Source organism: Saccostrea cucullata, unplaced genomic scaffold, assembly GCF_032062105.1.
Source record: "Saccostrea cucullata isolate Sc308-1 unplaced genomic scaffold, CSIRO_AGI_Scuc_v1 ctg2187, whole genome shotgun sequence".
NCBI classification, from domain to species: domain Eukaryota; kingdom Metazoa; phylum Mollusca; class Bivalvia; order Ostreida; family Ostreidae; genus Saccostrea; species Saccostrea cuccullata.
The window spans coordinates 51,637-75,861 of record NW_026936961.1 but is presented as its reverse complement, the minus strand read 5'-3'; the positions used below and the strand labels follow the sequence as shown (position 1 = coordinate 75,861).

Below are 24,225 nucleotides of genomic sequence, written 5' to 3'. Positions count from 1 at the left end.
AATTTGGAGGAGTGAGCATCTTTGGCCGACCGGACATATATGTTTAGTACAAAACAAGGACGGTTCAAAAGGAAAACTCTATTCTGAAATGTTTTTACACTTCAGAAAAGTCTTTAAAAAATAAGAAGAAGTAATCAGCCTTCGAAACAGATTTGCAATTACAATTGCAATAATAAATTTCATTTTCAGAATTCTCAACCAGTTCCTAGAACACAATATATCTATACAAGAGGATCGGCTGCAAGTTGTGGAGCATTTTTTGAACTGAATCGAGACTACATTATCACAGGTTTGTCTTGTTCGCAGGGAATATCGTCATATCTGGAACATCCAGGATACACATGAATAAATATCTTTAGATCGCTTATACCAATTAATACTTAAGAATGTTAAGCTTCCAATTAAAAAAAATATATCCATCATCGGAAATACGTAAACACATTTTTAAAATTTAAATGTTAAATTGACGAAAAAATGTTGAAATCAATCTTTTAGATCTACTGTCATGAAAAATTCCTGATGTGTTTTTTAATTAAAAACTTTCTACAAAAGTCATGTATTGACTCTTTAATTGCATTAATTTCTGCATTGTTGAATTTCTTCTAGGAAATGTTTTAAACAGCGGTTCGTGGTTTACAACTTCATGCAATTTTTCTCCACAAGTGCAATATCTCTCTCCGTTCGAAAGGGCAGCGTTATATCAAGGAATTTACAGCAATAATTGTGACTGCACAGTATGTCAGTCCTTAAAGTATACACATTACACTTTATAACTCTCAAAATATAGTCAATTCTAAGTCTTATATGTTTGCTTCATTGTTTTAATTTAACAAAAAAACCATAAATTATCTATTTTGTATGTTTAACAGGTTACTGATTGTACATTTCCTGGATTAGACTGTCCATCAGTCGTGCCAGAAAATGAATGTTTCATTAGATCTGAGAGCAATGCAGGTTGTCTGTACGAGAATGACACTTGTGGAAGAGTCGGTTCTAGGTGCAACTGGATTTTAAATGTATGCTCCGAAAACAGACGGTATTAGAAATAAGGAAAAAAAATGAACGTGGAGAAATGTCGTCAATGATAATTTTCTGTAATTAAAGAACACTCAGTTCTCGTACAGTAACTATGATAATAAAGAAAAACAAAATATTTGCTTTGTTAACTTTTTCTTAAGTTACTTCATGCATACTTAGCCATACCTTTCATTGAATTTTTCGTAATTTTTGTGGACATTATCGACCTAAAGTGGTCAAAATTATTAACAACTACTGAGCATTTATTTCTTTATGTCTTGTTTTCCCATTTGTTAGTACATTTATGCTTAAAAACAGATCAAAAATGCAATATATTTTCTTTTCACATGTACCTACCTTATAAGATACTTAACACAAACATTAATTTTTGTTTGTATCTTTGCATATGGGAAAGATCATCGCATGCAATGTAGAAAAATATATAAACTTCAGCGCATGCTTACGTGGATAATGCATATTCCTATGCAACACACGTAGTTGTAAATGATATAATTGACAAATAGATAAAGAATTCATTTTATTGTTAAAAAAAATCATATAAAATAAGCAGTTTTGTTATGTGTTGTTTTCATGTTTATGTTCAGGTTATCCCACTCTATTAAATTCCATTCACAGTTAATTCTATCCACAGTTTTCAATGTAGGACAAAAAGGATCAGAGAGTCTTAATTGTGAAGATTATTTTCCATTTTCACACCAAGCTTTAGTCATTATAATTAGATTATATAATGAAATATCTCGCGATTTCTATTTTTTATATGAAACATTTACTGATTAAAGACAAATTCTGAGTCTTTTTCATGATCCTGGGGCCTGGTATTTATGAGGCTCTCTGTTCATATCCTGTTAACAGATTTTTATTGTATGTTGATTTTTTTAAATCGATTACCGTTCGTTATCTAAACCCTTTTCATTGCTGTAACTGTTAATGTTTCAGATGTACCCAGTATTCTAAAATAACTCCGTACATGCTTTACATTGAAAGCTTTTTTGGTCCAATTTTTGCCCTTGGCAGTAAATTTCTAACTAATCTAAATCTATATATTATCTCGTTTTGTTTCTAAAATTATATTTTTCAATCATTTTTTTCACATATATTCTTTTGTAAAATTTCAAGAAAAAATATTTCCTTTTCTAAAAGGGCCCCTTTAGTCAAGATTTGTTTTTTAAATCTCTATCATTAATTATTTATCAGTCACAAGATTTACTAAGACAATTACTTTGAACTATTTCAATATCTTTTAGATACATATACAGAAATTTTAAGAGAAAATCAAGTTATTTTTCTTATAACTATAAAATAATTTTTGTCCTCGATTTCTTTTTTCCAACTTAAGAAAAAAAAAAACAGGAAGGTTGGCAAAACTTTTTGCCGGGTAAATGTTTTCCCTTCAAGTTTTATATATTTGTATAAATTATTGTTAATATAAAAAAAAAAACATCGAAATTTTAAATTATCGGGAAACTTTTTAAATTATTTTCATTTAATACATTCCCTACAATTGGTAGATGTTTGGAAATACCTAAATAAGTGTTGATTTTGTGGAATAAAATGCGTCGAAAACTATACAACAGACACTTTGCGAAATTAGTTGTTAAACGACATGCAATATAGTTTTGAATGATGATTTATAATGTTTACCGTTGTGCACAATACTTTCTGCACGGTTTGCACTTTTGGATCGTGTATTTTGCACCTTCTTACGTCAGAGTACATATGTTCAACAGCTTGTTAGTAAATGTCAATAAGAATGAAAAAAAATCTCGATAAATCCGGTTTGAAGAGCATTATAAATGTAAAATACGACGGTTATTTTTACCTTTTCATTATTTCACTAAACCTACAATGAGAACTTTGATTATTTATGTAATATTCGTTGCTTTCATTGCTGAATCAAACGCATGCACATGCCTTCCTCAGCATCCACAAGAGCATTTTTGTAAATCACAATTTGGTAAGTTGTGTTTAAAGTTAAATATGAATTATTGTATTTTTCATCCATCTAACATTTTGTATGTTTTTCTTTTTTATTTACACAAAATGATTTCAGAAATGTTTTTGAAAATTTTAACGAACCTACAAACCTATGAAGAACCAAAATAATTACTTTGGTTTTTTTTCTTTTTATTTCTTTAAGACGATTTTTCTTTAATACAAATATGTAATAAGTCCAGTAATATACTCACATAGCAAAATGCATCTTAAATATAATTTTAAAAAAAATGCAACATTTCCATTTCTTCTTCAAGTTGTCCAGGCAAGAGTAATTAGACAAAAAACCGTGAACAATGGATTGGATATTGTTTACACTGTTCAAATTATTCAGGATTTCAAGGTAACGTTTATTCATAGATATTTGAACTTTTTTCCCCATCAGATACGCTTTTCAGAAACCTTTTTTACACCATTCAAATGTTCACAATCCGAGCGCGTAGCGCAGGGTTTTTCTTTAGATTCGTGGGGTAAGAAGTTGACTCATTCGTCGTGGGTTCGAATCGCACTGCAGGAAACAGAACGCGGTCCTTATGTTGGCACCGTATAATCCGATGTCCCCTTTTGTAGCCGGGCTGGCACGAAGAAGAATCCTAAGTTCGCCATCCACCAACAAGTGATGATGTCTCAATATATGAATGAAAAATTCTCGAAAGGGACGTTAAAATCACAAACTAACACAGTTCGAAAAATCTGGTTTGAATCCCACTCTGGGACGATGAGGTTCATCAGCTGAAAGGGTATGGACCGAGGCCCGTGTCTCAGTAGATGCTGGCACGAAAAAGATCCCTCACTGCTCCATGGCTCTGAGTGTCGAGTATAGGTAAAAATTTCCAGCTTACTACCGACAATGAGCGGCGTTTTCATATAAGTGAATATTCCCGAGACTGACATTTGAAAACAAACAAACAAACAAAAAAAAAATCAAAAATTTCACATAAAATGTCTTCGTCTATAATATAAAATGACTTTGTTTAGCGTGATTTATCATTAAGCAGATGTTTATTTCATGAGGCTCTGTTTTGCACTTTACTCATTTTTGACAGAGTGACAGCAGACGGTACGGACAGCAGACGACAATGCGAACTATAAAAACCAGCTCATCATCTGCTGCTTGTGGTTCATACTTCAAAATAAACAAAGAATACATCCTATCAGGTAATTTGCTAAATAAGCATACCTGTTATTTATTCTAGAATTATATTTTTTGTGTTGATCTATGCATTCAAAATGTTTTCCATCATTTTGTATTATACTTTGTATATTAAAAAGGAGAAGTACATTTGAATTTTCATAAAATTGATTTACTGCGAGTCTGCGACGTCTCTCAATATATAACATAGGATTTGTATAGTTTAGAATATAAGAAGTTTCAGAAATACAAGAACAACATCAGATGTATATGTTTGGATTTTGTATAGTGACATACATGGTACAACTAACATATCTGGTGACTAAAACATATTCTCTTTTTTCTTTCTACATTATGACATAACATTAACATTTTCAGGTTTCAACCATCAGGGAAACTGGGAAACAAATTTATGCGCCTGGAATACAGAAACGTCTTTACTTACAGAATACCAAAGAAGAGCCCTGAACTTTGGCATTTATCAAAACAGTTGTACATGCAAGGTATAGCGTGCATTATGCTCTTATGCATTTATGAAGGAAAAGGATGAATTACATATTTAAATCAAATTATTGAATTATTGATTCAAAAAAGATTATTCAATAGAATTTAATTAAGTATTCTCTCTTTAATTTATTGGAATAGTACACAACAAGAAAATATATCAGAAAAAATATATCTCTTAAATAAAGGGTATGTCCATTTATAGATTTTTGATTGCACATCGGATGTGATAGATTGCCCAGCTGTCAAAGGAAACGAGTGCGTCATCAGAACAAATCCTAGTTGCTACTATGATAATAATTCATGTGGAAGGGTCAACTCCAAGTGTATGTGGGCATCTCCATCATGTGATGTACCACAACAGTATGTAAAATAAAAGTACATGTGCCTGCATAATCAATATAACCATGTCAGGTTTTTATTTATATGTACGCCTTCTGTGTTTATCTGACTTAATAAAAACCGAATAAATTGATTAAAACATTAATATACTGGTTTTTGATCTTACTTGCTGATTAAAATGTTTTATAAAAAAAACATTAAAGTTACACAAAATTAATTTTTTATAGCAAATACTAAAGTAACTTTCTGAGGATTAACTGGAAAATTTCTTGGGTATATTCGGGAAATATTGTAAAAAAAGAGAGTAATGACTAATCAATACTAATTGTTAAGCAATTCATTTCACACCGCATTGTCTGTGGATTTTTTCCTGGCATCGTGATATGAGAGGAACACTCGGCGGATGTTACCAGTCGATTTAGGATACTTACTCCTCCATGGCACCTAACCAACCTCTGATGTCTGTTTGTATTATTGATTTAACTGAGTTTTAAGGTTGATTATTTATACAGGGAAATGACAACAAAATGTTTGTTTTAACCTTTATTTTGGCGAACATTGGCCGTGGCATAGTAATTTGTGGGATGCCAATTAATACACACAACTTTTGGGCAAACCCACACAAATTCAATAAAATTCATCAACACTAACAAGTCATATGTGCAAAAATGACCACCCCGGGTAAACCGCGGGTGGTTACTTATTTAAGGTTACTTATTTAAGTGTAATTAGTTATATGCACAATTCAAGCACAAAACAAATTATATCAACATATCAGCAAATATTTTACATATAAAATGGTTCAACATTTCAACCCCCTTCACAGTTCAATGGTGAAAACTTCACAACAATACAAAGTTTATGTAGGCCTCAGTTGCTTTGGTGTGCGCAAACGCCACATGACAGCGAACAACCGAAGGAGAGTTCGCAATCATCCCACACATGGGGGAGCACCCAAGCAACTGACAAACAAGAGGCCCATGGGCCACATCGCTCACCTGAGAAGCTTTGACCATTCTGTTCTTTACCAGATTTCCCCCTTGTAATACATTATGTATCCCCACCCTACCCCACTGATCATAATTAAGACATTTTGAAATCAACTACCCCAGGATCCTTCCATGTGCAAATAAGTTTCAGCTTTTCTGGCCCAGTGGTTCTTGAGAAGAAGATTTTCAAAGATTTTTCCTATATATTTTTATGTAAAACTTTGATCCCCCCATTGTGGCTCCACCCTTCCCCTGGGGGTCATGATTTGAGCAATCTAAAATCTACATTACCCAAGAATGCTTCCACATAAGTTTCAACTTTTCTGGCCCGGTGGTTCTTGAGAAGAAGATTTTCAAAGATTTTTCCAATATATTTCTATGTAAAACTTTGATTACCAATTGTGGCCCCACCCTTCCCCCGGGGGTCATGATTTCAATTAGAATCTACACTATACCAGGATGCTTCCACCTAAGTTTCAGCTTTTCTGGCCCAGTGGTTCTTGAGAAGAAGATTTTCAAAGATTTTTCCTATATATTTCTATGTAAAACTTTGATTCCCCATTGTGGCCTCGCTCTTTCCCCGGGAGTCATGATTTGAACAATTAAGAATCTACACTACCCAAGAATGCTTCCACATAAGTTTCAAATTTTCTGGCCCAGTGATTCTTGAGAAGAAGATTTTCAAAGATTTTTCCTATATATTTCTATGTAAAACTTTGATTCCCCATTGTGGCCCCACCCTTCCCCCGGGGGTCATGATTTTTAAAATTTAGAATCTACACTATCCCAGGATGCTTCCACATAAGTTTCAGCTTTTCTGGCCCAGTAGTTCTTGAGAAGAAGATTTTCAAAGATTTTTCCTATATATTTCTATGTAAAACTTTGATTCCCCATTGTGGCCCCGCCCTTCCCCCGGGGGTCATGATTTGAACAATTTAATATCTACACTACCCTAGGATGCTTTCACATAAGTTTCAGCGTTTCTGGCCCAGTAGTTCTTGAGAAGAAGATTTTCAAAGATTTTTCCTATATATTTCTATGTAAAACTTTGATTCCCCATTGTGGCCCCGCCCTTCCCCCGGGGGTCATGATTTGAACAATTTAATATCTACACTACCCTAGGATGATTTCACATAAGTTTCAGCTTTTCTGGCCCAGTAGTTCTTGAGAAGAAGATTTTCAAAGATTTTTCCTATATATTTCTATGTAAAACTTTGATTTCCCATTGTGGCCCCGCCCTTCCCCCGGGGTCATGATTTGAACAATTTAATATCTACACTACCCTAGGATGCTTTCACATAAGTTTCAGCTTTTCTGGCCCAGTGGTTCTTGAGAAGAAGATTTTTTAATGACCCCACCCTATTTTTGTCTTTTCTTGATTATCTCCCCTTGCGAGGGGATATGTCCCTTCATTTTAACAATTTCAATTCCCCTACACCCAAGGATGCTTTGTACCAAGTTTGGTCAAAATTGGCCCAGTGGTTCTTGAGAAGAAGTCGAAAATGTGAAAAGTTTACAGACGGACAGACGGACGGACAGACAGACAGACGGACGGACGACGGACAAAATGTGATCAGAAAAGCTCACTTGAGCCTTCGGCTCAGGTAAGCTAAAAAGCCCCCACGGACCAATGTTCTTTATGTTTTGTTTAAGGATACACATTGCCTTGCTTTGACAGGAAAAATTCTAACCCCCCTTGGATATTATTTAGAAAGAGTTTATTTCCTAGGTCATTGAGGTGTACTCCATCTGGCAACAGAAATTGTGATATGTTTTTCAATAAATCAGGGTACTTTATGTAACAACCCCCCAACTCTAACACTAATGAAGCAGCTACCCTATTGGCCTTAAGACGGGATCGCTCCATTGCTTTATTGTCCCCCGAGTACCTCCATTTATTTCGTGGCAGCATCTGTGACCAAACAAGTGTAGAATGTGGAAAGCGAGTCTTAATAATCTTTAGATGGGATTTAATTTTCTCAATGAGAGTATACAGATTAATTGATCCTAAATCGTTTGCCCCACAGTGAATAACCAAAAAGTCTGGGGATTCCTCATATTCTGTCAGAAAAAAGAGCTTTCTTTAAAGTCCCAAAAAATTTAAACCTGAATATCCCTGCCACCAGATATTTATTTTCAATCTATCCAATCCAAGATTTGTTCCCCCCGGTCTGCATACTGATGCCATCATTGCATTCTTAATAATAGAGGAGCCCACACGCCAGACTTTAACTTCAGGGACCTCTACAAATGTATGCAATAATTTGAATAATTCTTAATATATTTACAAAATTACAACTTATTTGCCCAATAGGACATCTTATGTATGATTTGTATGCCCTAGACTTCCAACGCCCTGCTTCCATTGTGACATCTTGTGAACACCCCGCTTCAAATGCTGCAGTGGCTGCCCCGATACAAAATGAATGGGCCCTATAATGTCCCTGAACCCCAAAAACCTGAAGTGATTTTTTCAAAACCGTAGAGAACTGATATCTGGTAAGGGGATTTTTTCCACAGTGGATAAATAATGGCCCTTTAATCTTTGGTCTTACTGCAAGAAAATCTATCAAACTTGCTACTGGACACAGGATTCCCTCACTTTTATCAATGGCTAAAGAAACCCCCTTTCTATCCGGATCACATTTTGACATTCTTATGTGTACAAAAACCTTGGAGTAATTAGTTTCAAACTGAACATCAGTCACTTGTAAAATTGTATGAACACTATTACCAGTAGACAATGTGAATTCCCCTATTCTGAGAAAACCAAAGATGGCTGATATATAAGCAGCTCTGAACAATTTTGTTTCATAACTATTGCTACAAATGCTCGATAAAACCCTAACAACTTTAGTAAGCAACTGCAAGGTTATAGGTAGCCTTGCATCTGCAGACCTACCAGTTCTTCTCATACCCTCAAGAACCTTTACAACCAGAAAGTTCTTTGTCTCATCAACCCAATTGTGAATTTTGCATTGAAAACTAATAGAAGATAGATAAAATTTTGCCGTAGCATAGGAACACTTCTTAAGTGACAGATAAGCAACAAAGTGAACAACATCTCTAAGAGGTGGGGGCCATGAAATTTCGTACCCAAATTCTTTCCGGAAATTATGAAATGAATTTTGTCCTGTTTCGTATGCTGTCTTAGTGTTTTCAGAGATTGAAGCATCTAGCAATTTATTCATTATAATCTGTAAATCATGTTGACTAATTCTACTGGAAGAGGGTCTGGTCTGGTGCTTGCCTCTGGTGCTAACCTCTTGAAGCGGAACCACTGTTTGCGAGAAATAGAATCTGCAATTTTGTAATCCAAGCTACTAATGTGATTTGCCCTAAATATAACATTATTGATCATCAGTCTAAGAACCAAATGTCTTACCAATTCCATCACTCTTTTGGACTTGGAAGATTGGGCATTGATGACACTAACTAATGAGAGGTTATCAACATGAAACTGAACTTTTTTATGTAACAACCTGGGTCCCCATATCTCTATTGCTAAAACTACTGGTATAAGCTCAAGAAAAGTCATGTCTCTCAAAATTTCTTGGTTGTTCCAATGTTTTGGCCATTGGAGAAAAAACCGACTTTCACTAAAGTAACCCCCACAACCTAAATGACCTGAACCTGCACTATCTGTAAATAACTGTAAAATGCTAGAATCTTCCCATACAGTATTAGAAAAATATGCAACCCCATTGAAATGGTTCAAGAACACCAGCCACATTCTAAGGTCACTTTTAATTCCTACTGATAATCTTATATGATGATGTGGCTTGAAAACTCCACTAAATGCATCATACATTCTTCGAATAAAAGCTCTACTAGATCTGATTGCCTTTGAGAAAAAATTGAGCATTCCTACTAAAGACTGCATTTCTTGCAGTGTAACTTTTTCCCTATCTAAAAAATTTTCAATCAGACTCTTCAGGATTTCTAACTTAGCTTCTGGGGTCTTAATTGTCATCTCTAGTGTATCAATTTCGAAACCTAGAAATATTAATTTTGCCGTTGGACCAGAAGTTTTCTCATGGGCTAGAGGTACCCCTAAATCCCCAGCTAAGTTACTAAAAGTAGACATTAGAATTTCCCATTAATCACTCCCAGACCTACCTGCGAAAAGGAAATCGTCTAAATAATGATCTAATGTATTCAATCCAGACTTGAACTGAGCAAGCCAGTGTAGGAAAGTTGCAACTGTTTCCCAAATTCTGCAACTAATGGAACAACCCATGGGAAGGCATTTATCTATGTAATATAATCCATCTACAGAGAAACCTAACAAGTCAAAATCCCCTGGATTGATCGGAACGAAACGAAAAGCACTTTTAATATCCTTCTTACCTATCAATGCGCCCCTTCCCAAATTTGCAATCATATTGACTACACCATCAAAAGATGCATACTGCACTGTACATAAATCTGGGTCTATAAAGTCGTTGATCCCCTAGGAGCTAGGATAGGATAAATGGGTAATCATTTGCCACCCTCCATCAGATTTAGGGACAATGCGAACTGGTGAAATATGGAGGTTAGAAATTGGAAGTTGATCAAAAGGACCCATGATTCGGCCAAGCTTTATTTCCTTACTTATCTTTTCCATCATCTCATCTTGGTGTTCACTTGCAGACTTAAGATTTTTTGAAAAGACATGACACCTTGGGCCTGTATAATTTATTTCAAAACCCTTTGAAAACCCATTTTTTATATAATTAGCAGCATATTTGTCTGGATATGGCTGCAAATATTCATTTAACTTTTCAACATTAATAGGGGAATTTCCTACGGCCCATATACCTTTGTGGTCTTGGGGTTTGGGTTGGGTGTGACATAAGGGGTCTAACTTGGGGTTGCCCTTGCAGTGGTCCCCTTGGGTAACTTGTGGACTTCCCAACATAATTAGATTAAAGGCACAAATATTGTGGATGACTCCCAGAACATTTAATGCACTTGTGCATTTACTGGCAAGAATGTCTGTCACAATGACCCTTGAAGTTGAAATTATAGCACTTGTTGTAGGCTGGGCTGTTTGGTTTAATTGTTAGTTTAGATTGTGGGGATGATGACATAAACATCAACCATAACTCATAGTCTACTTTAGACCAATCTATGGTGGGATCGATACTGCGGCGAAGTCGAAACTGCTCGTAATATTTCTTCCATCCCAAATCCCCCTCCCCACATCTTGATGCCCCGAGTCTTATGTCATGTAAATATTTCAGCAAACCCTGATAAGTTTCTGGGTGGGCTGAAGCATAAATGCTAGAGTAAACTAAGAATGCATTCGTCCATCTACTGATATTTTGAATCTTATTGCTAGGTTTAACAACCTCTCTTGTAACCAACTCCCCTTTTTCATTAAAAAATATTTTTTTCTCTGAAGATTCTGTCAGGGAAGTGTTATCAAGCAACAAACTAATCTCTATGTATGCTGAACTAATGATTTTAGACTTCAACGAGTTAGCGACATTGATAGCCAATAGTGAATGAATGCTATCTACATATTGATTCTCGTAACCAATGCTTGTACCTGATTGAGATTCAATGGCCAAAGCAGGCACAGGTGCTGGGGCCAGTGGGGTAGAGTTTGACTTTCTGGCACCAACTACATTCTCTTGGGCGGCGATGCTTCCTGAAGGACCTGGTTCCTGAACTGTATGATTATCGTCAACATCTATCGCTACCGCTGGTCGCTCTTGTCTTGACCTCTTTGACCTTGATGCTTTGCCCTCGTTGTCTCTCAGTCTGCAATTCCGCTTAGTCTTATTTTTGGGAGGCATTTCCGCTCGTTAGAGTAAATAACAAACAAAAATTACTAATTGTAATTCACTAGATACAATTTTTTTGATAAACTTGCTACGGGCAAAATTTGCAACAATATATTCAAAATGGCTGTCGTGTCACATTTAATCGGGCTGTAATTCCAGCACAATCCAGAGAAAATATATACGTTGGATTAAAAAAGTATTAAGAACATACAAATTTTATTATCCATTAACCAAAATTTAAATATATTTAAGGCAGATGCAAAAAATTTCTTACAAATATTATGAAAAAACTTGACAAAGAAATATTCAACCTACTCTGCATCCAGCAAGTTGATGAAAAGAATGTTGATCCCGAGTTTTCCGACTTATATATACCAAAGGCCGCAGGCCGATCGCGACCAAAAAATTAATACCTTTTCCCGTAAAATAAAGTCATCTGATTTTATATGCATAAAATAGATGATATTTTCATTTATTTTCTTTTACGGAAATACTCTGTAGAACAATTGGACATGTTCAACAAACAAGCTTTTTATTTTACATAAAGACATTCATGACATTTCATTAATTAAATGCAAAATATATCAATTTAGCGAAAATACAGTTAATACAAGTAACTTTAAAAACGTTGGTAATATTCAAGTATATTAAATATTGTAAGACATTAATTATTCCATTATAAAAGCCAGTCGTTTACGCCAGGAACTCTCTATTTCAAATGAAATATTGCAAAATATTAAATCAATGTATGATGCAAAATAACGTGGTATTAAAAAAGAATGACGGATTCTAAACATCTGTTGTAGTCATAACTTTTATAATACAGATAAAGTGCATAACATAGATTTTTTTTGCCATGTGCTGGATTTTATCTATTTGATAAAAACTATAAAAGTTAATCCACGGGTATTCTATCAACAGTCATAAATGAGACCGTATAAAGCGAGGCCCTGTGTCGCAGTAGGTGCTGGCACGAAAAAGATTCCTCACGGCTCAGTGGCCCTAAGTGCCGAACATAAGACAAAATATGCAAGTGGTGGTGTCTACATAGGAGTCAAAAATTCTCGAGAGGGATTTGGACTTTAAACAAAATACAACCAATCAAACAATCCAGGCTAAACAAAATCATTTGCTTTAAGATGTAAATACACTGTAATTTAAAACTTCTTTTTGTGATTTCTTTGAGTAATAAAATAAATATTTGGCAAAATGTTCCTTTAAAACAAGAAATCATTCTTTATACCTCATACAAAGTGAATTTCTTTCAATGAAATATATGGAAATAACAAACTGTTTTCAAGCCCAAAAGTCCATCAAACAATACAAAATAAGAATAAAAAAAAACAAGGACCACAAAACATCAGAGGTGAGATCAGGTATCATGAAGGATTGAGCATCTCCTGCCGAGCGGTCAAATGCGCAGTGTGCTTCTTGTCATGATCAGGATATAAAGGAAAAATCCGTCGACAAGTCAGTGTGTAAATAATGGCCGAACAATAAGTATAAAAAGCGTCAGTCAGCATTTGAATATATGATAAATTTGCTGAAAAGATCATTGTCTCGATCATAGAACTTACGAAATGATGAATTTAAACGAGACTCCTGATAGTCTTGTTTCAGCAACTTGTTTGTCAATAACTTACTTGTTCATAGGTAGAGCATGCTCTTGCCTATCGAATCAACTGAGATATACCAGGTATAAAACCCGTATGCAGGTGATGAAGGTATATTGCTGCCTAAGTAAGAGAAGTTGACAATTGAAAAGTTAAAGTCATTCTCGTTTGTCATAAGGCTTGGCTGTTGGATTACCATTAATGTCCTTTTCTAGTAAAATATCTTAATATGAAACAGATGTGTCAAACTTTATGGTATTTTTTTTTTATTTCAAGCTCATCGGGATATATCGTATCGATATGAGAATGAAAATAACCATTGTTAATTAACAATACGTCGTCGATATATCTAAATGTCGAAATGAAGGCCAGAGCAAGTGATTTCTTCTTTTCACGTATAAATGTCTAAGTGCCTGCAGAAATGACTGATATTTATACTCCCTGCCCCCCCCCCCCCTTTCGTTCTCAAATGTAAAGTTAAGTCCAGCAGTTACATCTTTATACAAATATTGGTACATGTTTTATTTGGCCATATGTATTTTTTGTCCTGCTAGTAAGTCTGCTCTCCAATTTTAATTACAACTACATAGTACGCAGGAGGAATTTAAAAAAAAGAGATCGGAATAATGGTCACAGAATCCCTTTTTTCTTCATTTCTCATGCATATCTGTACTTTCGACATTTAACAGCTGTATTTACTTTGGTTATAGATTTAGAGAAATAAATGTTTAATTTTCTTCTGCTTCGTACAAATGAATATTCTGATGAAATTATTAAATTGAAAATTATGATAGCTAGTTCTACAATACTTCATTAATTTTGTGTTTTTAATTTCTTTGAGTTTCTTAGAATTTTCATTTGATAAACACTACTTTTTAGATATATAGTTGTACAGAACTCCTGAACTTTCACATTAAATGCTATCAATATTTCTTGTAGAGTAAATTAAGATGTTGTTTGAACATTAATTAGATCCAGATATATATATATATCTTGACCTCGAGGAATTATAGAAAACTTAGAAATATAGTATTTATCTTAGGAATAGTAAATAAATTCTATTTGGATGTGGACTATTATTTTTCAAAATGACGTATTATAAAAATTTATAAGGAAAATTTTTGATATATTTAAAATACATTCGTACATCTTTTATTATTGAAGTCAAGTGTCTAAAAAAGGATAATTTATCATTGAATAATTCCCATCTCACTGGTTGTTTGAGATTCAACATTGAAGGAATAGGCAATATTAATAAAGTGTGTTTGTTTATTTAAATATATATATATATATATATATATATATATATATATATATATATATATATATATATATATATATATATATATATATATATATATATATATATATATATATATATATATATATATATATATATATATATATATATATATATATATATATATATATATATATATATATATATATATAAAGTTATATATCATCTGACATATATTACGCATGATAGGGATACAGAAAATTATATTTGAATATAAAATAATAAAAAAAAAAGTAATAAGAGAAAAACCCAATATTTGTGTCACTCCTTCACAGTATCTGTGTATATGAATAATTCTTTTCATACCACGTACATTTCAAATATATCTTTAAATAAATATTAGATAATTTTAAACGAAGAGGAATATTGGTATTTCTAATTTAAGATTTAAGTTAATATTTAAAGTGTTGTGTAGTGTATTAGTATATTAGTGTATATCAGTTATTTAGAATTTTGTTACGAATAAATGCGCCCCAAAAGTTTATAATGGAATGACAGCTTTTGGAAACCATGCATTACAACATTCATCAATACCTTATAAGAGATTGAAATAAAAGAGTATAATTTCGATCAGTATTGGTAGTTAATATTTCTCTGTTTTTTTAATTACTAAGCAAGTAAAATTTCCAAGGACAGATTTCATATTAAAGTGCATGCAAATGAATTTAATTAACCATACCACTAAAGGTGTTTCTTAATTAATTTGTTGACCTAAGATAAACAAATCATTATTTTTATTAATTTCCTTTTCGTATGTAATCTGAGACGTTAAGACAACCAGTCAAGAGATTTCCGAAACTTTGCACTTTACTGTACATTTTATTTGCTTTCTCGTAAATATGAGCATGTAATTGCTCTAATATAAACTTTATGATGCTGTTAATGTCCCGAGAGAGGTCTTTTTTTTTAAACATATAACTTGTTTATGACATATTTAAGATGGAAGCGTTGAAAGTCAAAGTAAAAAAAATTCTAAATTTTTAATACGATATTGGGTTAGAGAAAGAAATGACGCAAAACTTTAAAAAAAAAGTGATTATAATAAAATAATAATTCTAAGTTGCAGAAGATTTGAAAATTAAATATCATTATGTTTTGCAAAAGCTCCAAATTTTAATTCCTTGACAAAAATTGAATAACAATGTACCTGTAAAGAAAAAGAAAGGGACGCCAGTTAATAAACCCCAATTGGTTAAGTTATCCACATGCGTAACCCGATTCATTTGTGCTTAGATGCATTCATGTGACTCTAAATAAAATAAAACAGAAACCTTGCACTTAATCAAAAATAATTATCAGTGTGGTAAACCATATATGTCGGAACCCTTACAAAGTATTTTGTAGAATAGCTCTCGTTCCTTGTTGTTTGTTTGTAGATCACATGATGAATAAATTTACAATTTTTTGTGAACAAACACCATCTTGTTTGGGAATATATATAAAAGTGAACATTTTACCAAGCCAAGTAAAACATACAATTCCACTGTTAGAACAATAAAGCATACCGAATAAGACGAAAATGAAGCTCTTGAGCGTCTGTTGCTTGCTATTCATTTCTGTTTTCCTTTATTCTGAGGCCAAGAGTGAGTGCAAGTGCAAACCCCAGTATCCACAAGAAGCCTTCTGTGATGATAACGCGTTTGGTAAGTTAGTTTTATTTAAAAGTTGAAATATATTTTCCATTGCTTAAGACGCCAATTTACTAAAAATAATTCATCTCTAACATGTGAAAAACCCATTCATGAAGAGGAAAATTGCTGATTAAATACCTTTATAATTAATTTTACAATAAACAGACGTTGCTCAATATCCAAATGCGTTAAAAAAAATTCATTGTACAAACACTTCTACGGAAGACCATTGATTCATGCAAAAAATAATTATAATTTCTTATTTTATCACAAAGGCATATCATTAATGTTCCCTTCGGTCAAAGATGGAATGCTCTTTGGCGATGCTATTGGTCGGTCCATTTCTTTCTTAGTTGCCGCCCGCGTGGCGCAGTGGTAAGAGCGTCTGCTCTAGAGTTGCGAAGTAAGGAGTTGATCCTTCACTGAAAGAAAAACCTAGTGAATTTAACTAGTGTGTTTCGTAAAGCGTTGGTCATGATTAGTAAACTTTCAGTTTACTGGTTAAGATAGTGAGTTGTGGAGCGGTGGTCGTATAGATACTTAGATACCCAGTGAAAGTTACTCATCAATTCTAAATTTACTAATCTTATCTAGTAAATATACCAATATCTGGTAAAACTACTATTAAGGTAGTGATGTATGGACAGTGAATCTACTAGTTTTCTTCGTGACATTAACTAGTTATTTTTTTACAGTGTTACGTCGCGGGTTTGAATCCCACTGTGGGACGTGTAGACCGGTAATTCGGATGACACCGTATTAACCGAGTACTGTGTCACAATATACACTTATTTAATGACTACGAGGTAAACAGTCAAACTATTGTCTCGAGGTAGTGGGGAAGACCGAGGAATTCGGCCGAGGACAACAGTTTCCCAGGTCTTCCCCACTACCGATGGACAACAGTTTGACTGTTTCACCGAGTAGTCATTGAATAAGTGTTTTATTACCTAACCTACATGTACTATATAATTAATGAAATTGGAATAAAAACACCCAAACAATCATGATCAATATAGAGTTTTAACAACTGTTTATTCGCATACTTGACTACTAGTATTAATTAGCTGAACATATTAAATTAATATTTACTAATTTAAAGTAATACTTAATAAATTGATTGATTGTGTGTTTAATTTCAATTTATTTAATTATATAGCAGTGATGTCAAAATGCTTGAATATCAAGATGACGCTTTAAACAGGCAACAGTTCATTCTGTGACCCGGTCAACAGTTCTACTGTTTCATGATAATGCAAAAACATAAAATAAACCTCGAAACAGTTCAAAATGCCTAATAACAACTTATACAGTAGGTTAGGTAATAATAGGTGCTGTAACGAAAAAGATCCCTTCCTACTCAATGGCCCTGAATGGCGAGTATAGGAAATAAATTGCAACTCTCCACAGACAAGTGGTGGCGTCTCCATATGAGTGAAAAATTCTCCAAAGGGACGTTAAAAAATATATACATGTACTATCAATCAATCAATCTCTTTTGGTTATGTTTGTAATAATTTATTTCTTTCAGTTATCAAAGCAAAGATATTAAGCAGAAAGAAACTGTCATCTGGTCCTGGTTCAGAAAATCGTGTTTATAAAGTCAAAGTCTTAAAGGATTACAAGGTATTACAAGTACATGTAACTTTATTTAAGTGACAATTAACTTTCTGTATGTAGAAATAATATGGGAACAGAAAGCAGCATTCCTTTCAATTTTCATATATTTTTTTTTTCAGAACACCTTCGATCCTATTCGAGGAATAGAAAAGATTTACACAAGTTCGTCACGTGAACCATGTGGTGTATATTTCAGAAGGAAAGCAACATATATTATAAGTGGTAGGTGTATATTTCTTTTTCTGTCATTACAAATTTCATTTAAAAGACCTTAAGTAATATGTATCAAAGTATCGTTGGACCAATCTGAAATCCCTTCAAATCCTATTTTCGTGGTTCTGTTTAATCCAAGCTTCAGACGCCAATACAGTTGGATGGACAGGCTATTATTCTTTCTCTTGAATGTAACATTACTTTTAAAACATTTTTACAGGTAAAAATTCGTAGTTATACAACATGTTAATACCGTAATTTTACCATTTCAGGCCACAAATCCGGTGCTTATGGAAAGTTAACAACAAGTGCTTGTTCCTGGAGCCAAAAGATCTGCACTATCACATCCTTCCAAAAGTTTGCTCTCAAGACTGGCCTGTACAAAAAGAATTGCCAGTGTAAGGTACGATGTGGCGAGATTTACCTAACTTTATAGTTTTTAAGATTGACAAAATTATAATTTGGATGATTTTAACTAATCTTCAAGAATAAAAATGTAGGATAACATGTAATACCTCCTTTTGTTTGCAAGAAAGGAAAAGACAGTGAAACATAGTGAAAATAAGCAAAATAAAAAAAATCTTAATATTTAAAGCTGAATAACTTCTAATTACTTCAATTGATTGATAATTTAAATGGATAAAAAAATGTGATTACTTTTTTTTAGATTTTGGATTGTTCGGAGGGATATTGTAATCCGCCAACAGGAGAGAACTGCGTAATTAAATCCAACAGAAACTGCTTCCTGAAAAAGAACGCATGCGTCCAAAAGTCTTCCTATGATGCCCTGCAGTGTGGTTGGAAATCAAATGCATGTTCTTCGAAACCTCACTATGGAACCAGCAAGGAGGTCGTCTACGAACCCGTCGACACGGAAGTTCCGGACCACGTCTACACTTCCGGTGAACATGTGGTCCACAAACTCTTTAATCCGCAGGTAAAACCAGATCAACATAAAGGACCGGAAGACAAAAGCATTGTCATAGAACCTTACACAAAGCATGTGTATGAAAATATTGACCATGTTTGACAAAAAGTTGTTGGCCTCTAGATGCTGTCGTTTTAAAAAATAACACATTTCAATTATATATATGATTATTTTAGATAAATACCACTGAATTAAATTTTACATCATGTAAGCAATTTCTATTTGCCTTCCAATTATCTTTAATAAACTACCTGGTAGTTACTGTAAACCAACTTTTATTCGCGACGACTTTATTTCGCGATTTACAGGGGATAAAGAACTTCGCGACGATTAATTTTCGCGATTAAGCCTTTTTGTAAGTGTCTTTAATAGAAAAAGAGACTAAAAGGATCCTTTCGCGACGAGAAATATTCGCGATGACGAGGCTCTCGCGAACCTCGCGAAAATTTCTCGCACGCGAATAAAAGTTGGTTTACAGTATTTTGTTAAAGACCCTTACATTTCTGTTCTACATCAAATATATTGAAATATATTTTTTTATCCCATAGTTTTATTAAGACACCTCTTATAGGGATTACATATTTCCTCGGGATTTTTTTAAAATCGGAACAAAATTAAACTTTTATGCAAAGCAAAGTCTTAGTTTCACATTAATTAAACTGTGACAAACTCTTGATATTGCATGCTGCTTATTTGTCTTTGTGGTAAAGATTTGTGTGTGTTTTTTCTACAATAGTCTAGAATCTTTGATGTGTGTTTTCTACAATAGTCTAGAATCTTTGACGCAAGCTCCTCATACCTGTTACTAAAAAAAATCAGTTTTATTTTCAATAAAGATTTTTTATACAAATGTATCGCCTTATTGTAATTAACCTCCAAATATGTATTGATTTAATTCTTAAAGTATACTGTGTGCATCGACAAGGGTATATGTACATGTATGTGTATGTGTGATAACTAAAAAGAGTTTCAAACACACAAAATTTAAGTGTTAAAATCGATATCTCTGTCTGTTCGTCAGCCACTTCTATGTTTCTCTGGTTAATGAAATAAAGGTGTTCCTTGGCCCACTGACGAAATCAACAGATTTTAAACTAGACTTGGCAAAATGCTTTTTCTGACATGCACAAGGGGTGTAGCACCGAGCGCGTATGGAAAAATTAGTCGCGGGAAAGTTAGTAGACAATTGACAGGTCAAACCGGGAATGGTCAAATACGTCACACCTAACAAACATACATGTAAACGCTCACACGTAGACATTCACATATGACAACACAAACGTAAACACACATAATAGAAATAATAAAAACATTTAATTACATGTACTTACACTGGTTACATGCACAAAAGCCAATGATGCACCACGTTTTACTATATCTTTAAAATCCAGGACATTGCAATTTTAAAAAGGCGATCAAATAAGCATGAAGTATACGTCTCCTTCCATTGCAATGCATTTTGTTTGTTAACTGAATTTTTTACCTGTAAGTGCAAAACTGATCTTTGTTGAAATTAAAATACTAGTTATGACAATAAATTAAACATTTCAAAGATGGATAAAGTGATACATTTTAAGAAATACTTGATGGTATACCTTTAAATATGATCTAAATTTAGTAATCTTATTACATCATTCTTTTTATTGAAATATATCATATTTCAGCATGCGGTTGTTATAAAATTTAGTGCAATATCTCAATTGAAATAAGATGGAAAGTGCAAGAAATCCTTTTGGGTTTGTCAAACTTTAACTTTTTGCAAGGTTCTAACTGCGCCTTGGACACCACCACACAATCTCTGACATACACTTTAGAAATACCTCGATATATCGGTACATCCATTAGGTATATGTACATGTATGTACTCCGTTGCCGATGACAAGATGTTAACAAGCTCACTGATTCCTCTGTTTCCATGACTTTATGTAAGTTACTTAACTCACCTTCGAATAAAATCGTATAAGGTACATACACGTCTGTTACAGAAGCGTTCATTAATTTGACATAAAGCGATTTACTTACAAAGGGTTCCCGGTATTTTGATATGTAAATATTATAATTGTAAATAACATAAGGCTTTGCTAACTTGAAATTGGCCCTGGCAATGGCGGAGTGTGAATTCTGATGTCATCGATTTCAAACATCAGGATGACGTGATATAAGATGGCTGTTGTATCCGAAAATCGCATTACATGACGAAAAACCTGAAGTAATCCAGAGTGCATTAAATACAAACGGTTACTTTTTCTGGATGAATTTAAAAAGAAAATGGGGGGGGGGGGTTATTTCTGAATCGTAAATATTCCCCTACTCTTCCATTTGTAACCTTACAAACTAGATTTTGAAAAATAATTGTTGGAATATTCCGATGAATAAGTTATTTCCGGGGTTTTATATTATTTCCTTTAAGAAAGTAAAGATTTTTTTTACTTAAAAAAGCCAAATGAAAACGTATCTGTTGCAAAAGAAGCTATAAAGAAGTCTAATTAGCATAAATCTAATACATATCTTCAACACCGACATCATTATATATATAGCGTTCCCAGATTACTTTTGAGATTTTTTTTTTCGAAAACTGTCTTCTCCAATGATTTTTTAAATAAAATATTTATACATTTTGAAATCATTTTTCATTAAATATTTATTTTATACCTTCAACAACACCTTTTTATGCTCGAGATATGATGGTAATAATGGATAGAAATATTTAGTGGATCTCGTGTAAATCAAAGTTCACTGTCACATACGCTCCTCTGGTCTCTGACCAGTAGAGCTAAACACTGTTTTAGTGTCCTTTCCTGGCCGACAGGCTTAAAATGGCCCGACTGAAAAAAAACCTCTAAAATAAACTGAAACCCAGTTGCAAACTACCATGTGTTAATTATAAGATTAAGTAATAGATCATTTTGTGTAACATGTGCGCATGGAATTCATGGACCAGAAAAAGGAAAACTAGCCGGAGAGAGATTGTAGAATAAAACTAAAAACGAACAAAAAAAGCAAAAATAGAAGACAAATATTTAACACTGTTTTATCTCCTTCCATTCATTGCGGAAGAAACTCAAGAGAAAAAAGAAAAGAAAAAATGATCCAATAAAACGTCGTAAAAATTGCAAAAGTAATCACATACTTCCGCAATGAATGGAAGGAGATAAAACAGTGTTAAATATTTGTCTTCTATTTTTGCTTTCTTTGTTCGTTTTTAGTTTTATTCTACAATCTCTCTCCGGCTAGTTTTCCTTTTTCTTTAATCTTGGTTTTCTTCCATATTAAGACAAGGAAATTGTACATGAAAGACATACAATCGTCATGTGTATTTACTGTTTATATAATACGTGCTTTTTCCCTTTGATATTTAATTGATTTTATTCTTTAATCTGATACATATTCGATAAGAGAAAACAAAATATTCCATACTAGTATTTAATGTTACGTATTTGCATTTCATGTAACAAATTTAAACTATAAAAAATTAGTCGAATAATTAATGGAAATTAATTAGCGGTCGCATAGGGAGTTTTATCTTCTCCGTTTACTTGTCATCGGTAAAATTTATTTTGCACCCGAACATTAACAGACGCAAATGACTAATGAGAAGACGATTGTACCCTTATTTGTAAAAACTATAAAAGCTGAATCTTTAAGAAAATTGGAGAGAGAGTGGAATTGACATATGGAGTTCGTGATAACTGCTACATATTTAAATGGTTTTTCAGGAAGAAGGAAGAATGGAAAGAGGCCGATTGGAAAAACTTCATTCGAAAATCGTATACCTCCTCGGATGTGAAGAGGACCCTCTGTATTTAATTAACATATCATGTATAATTGCAAGAGCAAACTTTAATATATGACAGTAATTACTTATATTATTCTGCGCCTTAAAATATAGGCATATATCGATCTGGTATATGATATAAGTTTTACCGAATAGTTTGGGTTTTTTTTTATCAAATGTGAATTAAACTGCCCCTCTGGTTCCTCAGATTAACCCTGTCTGACCTTTTTCCTTGATGAATAAACACCAATGGTACATGTAGGCAAGATCGTGAAAAAGTGAAAGTTCACTAAAATCTCATTACAGCTGCGCATAGGGCAATTTTGAACATATTTGAGCAAAAGTTGAAGAAGGTGTATCGATGTAAATGTGATCTTCGTCCAATAGTGTGGATGAAGGAAAATATTGTATTCATTTTTGTTTAATCTAAGATCATGCTTTCAGAGGATTATTAAGGTAAGCTGATGAAAGAAATATTTAATTCATACACATCTTTTTATTTAATTTTCAGAATATCTTTAATATTAAAATATGTTTAGGCAAAGATGCATGAATTGATGACAGTTAACAATTTTTTTTTTTAATTCTTATCAATATAAACATCATTATAATTAAAGTGAAACGTAATAAAGTTCATATTAACTTCGTTGAACCTGGAGGCCGAATATTGCTACGAAGCAAGAGGTAGATCGATGGTAGCAATTTTACGTTAGACTTTCGCAAGAAGCACTACTTTTACAATATACGGCTTACTTTTACATCAGGAAAATATACGGGAGATTTTTTGCGATATAAATACTTAGCTTTACAGTTAATTAAACAGCCATTTTAAAGCCCATGTTACGTTATCTAGGAAGGGAACGAAAACAATAATACGTTTACCCCCCTCCCTTCCAAACTTAACATACAACTGCCAAGTTTTCCTACCGAAATGTTATTTCCTCTTTATTTTATTCCTTAGGAAAATAAAAATAAGAGAAGCTATGCCACATGTATTAGCTATTTTATGTAAATCTTTTCTGCCTCCAATAATATCTTGTGTTGGTGAATAATGTTATACCATATCTTGAATAATATTATACATGTACATTATTTATTTATTACCTCTATTAATGTGTTCTTATCAATTATCAATCAATATTCAATTTCTGTACCTCCACGCATAACTCAGGTTTCACTGCTGAAGTAAGTCGTTAACTGTAAAATCAGTGCTTCTCGCAAAAGTCCAATGGACTCACATCTATGGCACAAAAATAAGATAAACCTAGTTTCACATTTGATAAACTAGGTTTATCGACTGTAAACTATAGTTTACAAACCGTAAACTATAGTTAACGATTCGTTAAGTATAGTTAACGATTCGTTAAGTATAGT

The 24,225-nt window shown here is 33.2% G+C and overlaps 2 protein-coding genes and 1 pseudogene across 2 annotated transcripts; 2 read left to right on the top strand and 1 right to left on the bottom strand.

The window, feature by feature from the left end:
• Positions 1-2,880: 2,880 nt before the first annotated feature.
• Positions 2,881-5,112, top strand: LOC134246939 (metalloproteinase inhibitor 3-like). The gene is made up of 5 exons (XM_062729280.1): positions 2,881-2,992; positions 3,288-3,373; positions 4,077-4,188; positions 4,541-4,665; positions 4,872-5,112. Exons 1-5 carry the CDS (start codon positions 2,884-2,886, stop codon positions 5,040-5,042), a joined length of 603 nt encoding a protein of 200 aa, XP_062585264.1. The 5' UTR covers positions 2,881-2,883; the 3' UTR covers positions 5,043-5,112.
• Positions 5,113-7,611: 2,499 nt separating this feature from the next.
• LOC134246938 (uncharacterized) lies at positions 7,612-11,822 on the bottom strand (annotated as a pseudogene).
• Positions 11,823-16,203: 4,381 nt separating this feature from the next.
• Positions 16,204-19,306, top strand: LOC134246937 (metalloproteinase inhibitor 3-like). Its single transcript, XM_062729279.1, has 5 exons — positions 16,204-16,327; positions 17,847-17,941; positions 18,055-18,157; positions 18,421-18,551; positions 18,816-19,306. The coding sequence occupies exons 1-5, from the start codon at positions 16,204-16,206 to the stop codon at positions 19,176-19,178; spliced, it is 816 nt and encodes a 271-aa protein (XP_062585263.1). The 3' UTR covers positions 19,179-19,306.
• Positions 19,307-24,225: the final 4,919 nt, after the last annotated feature.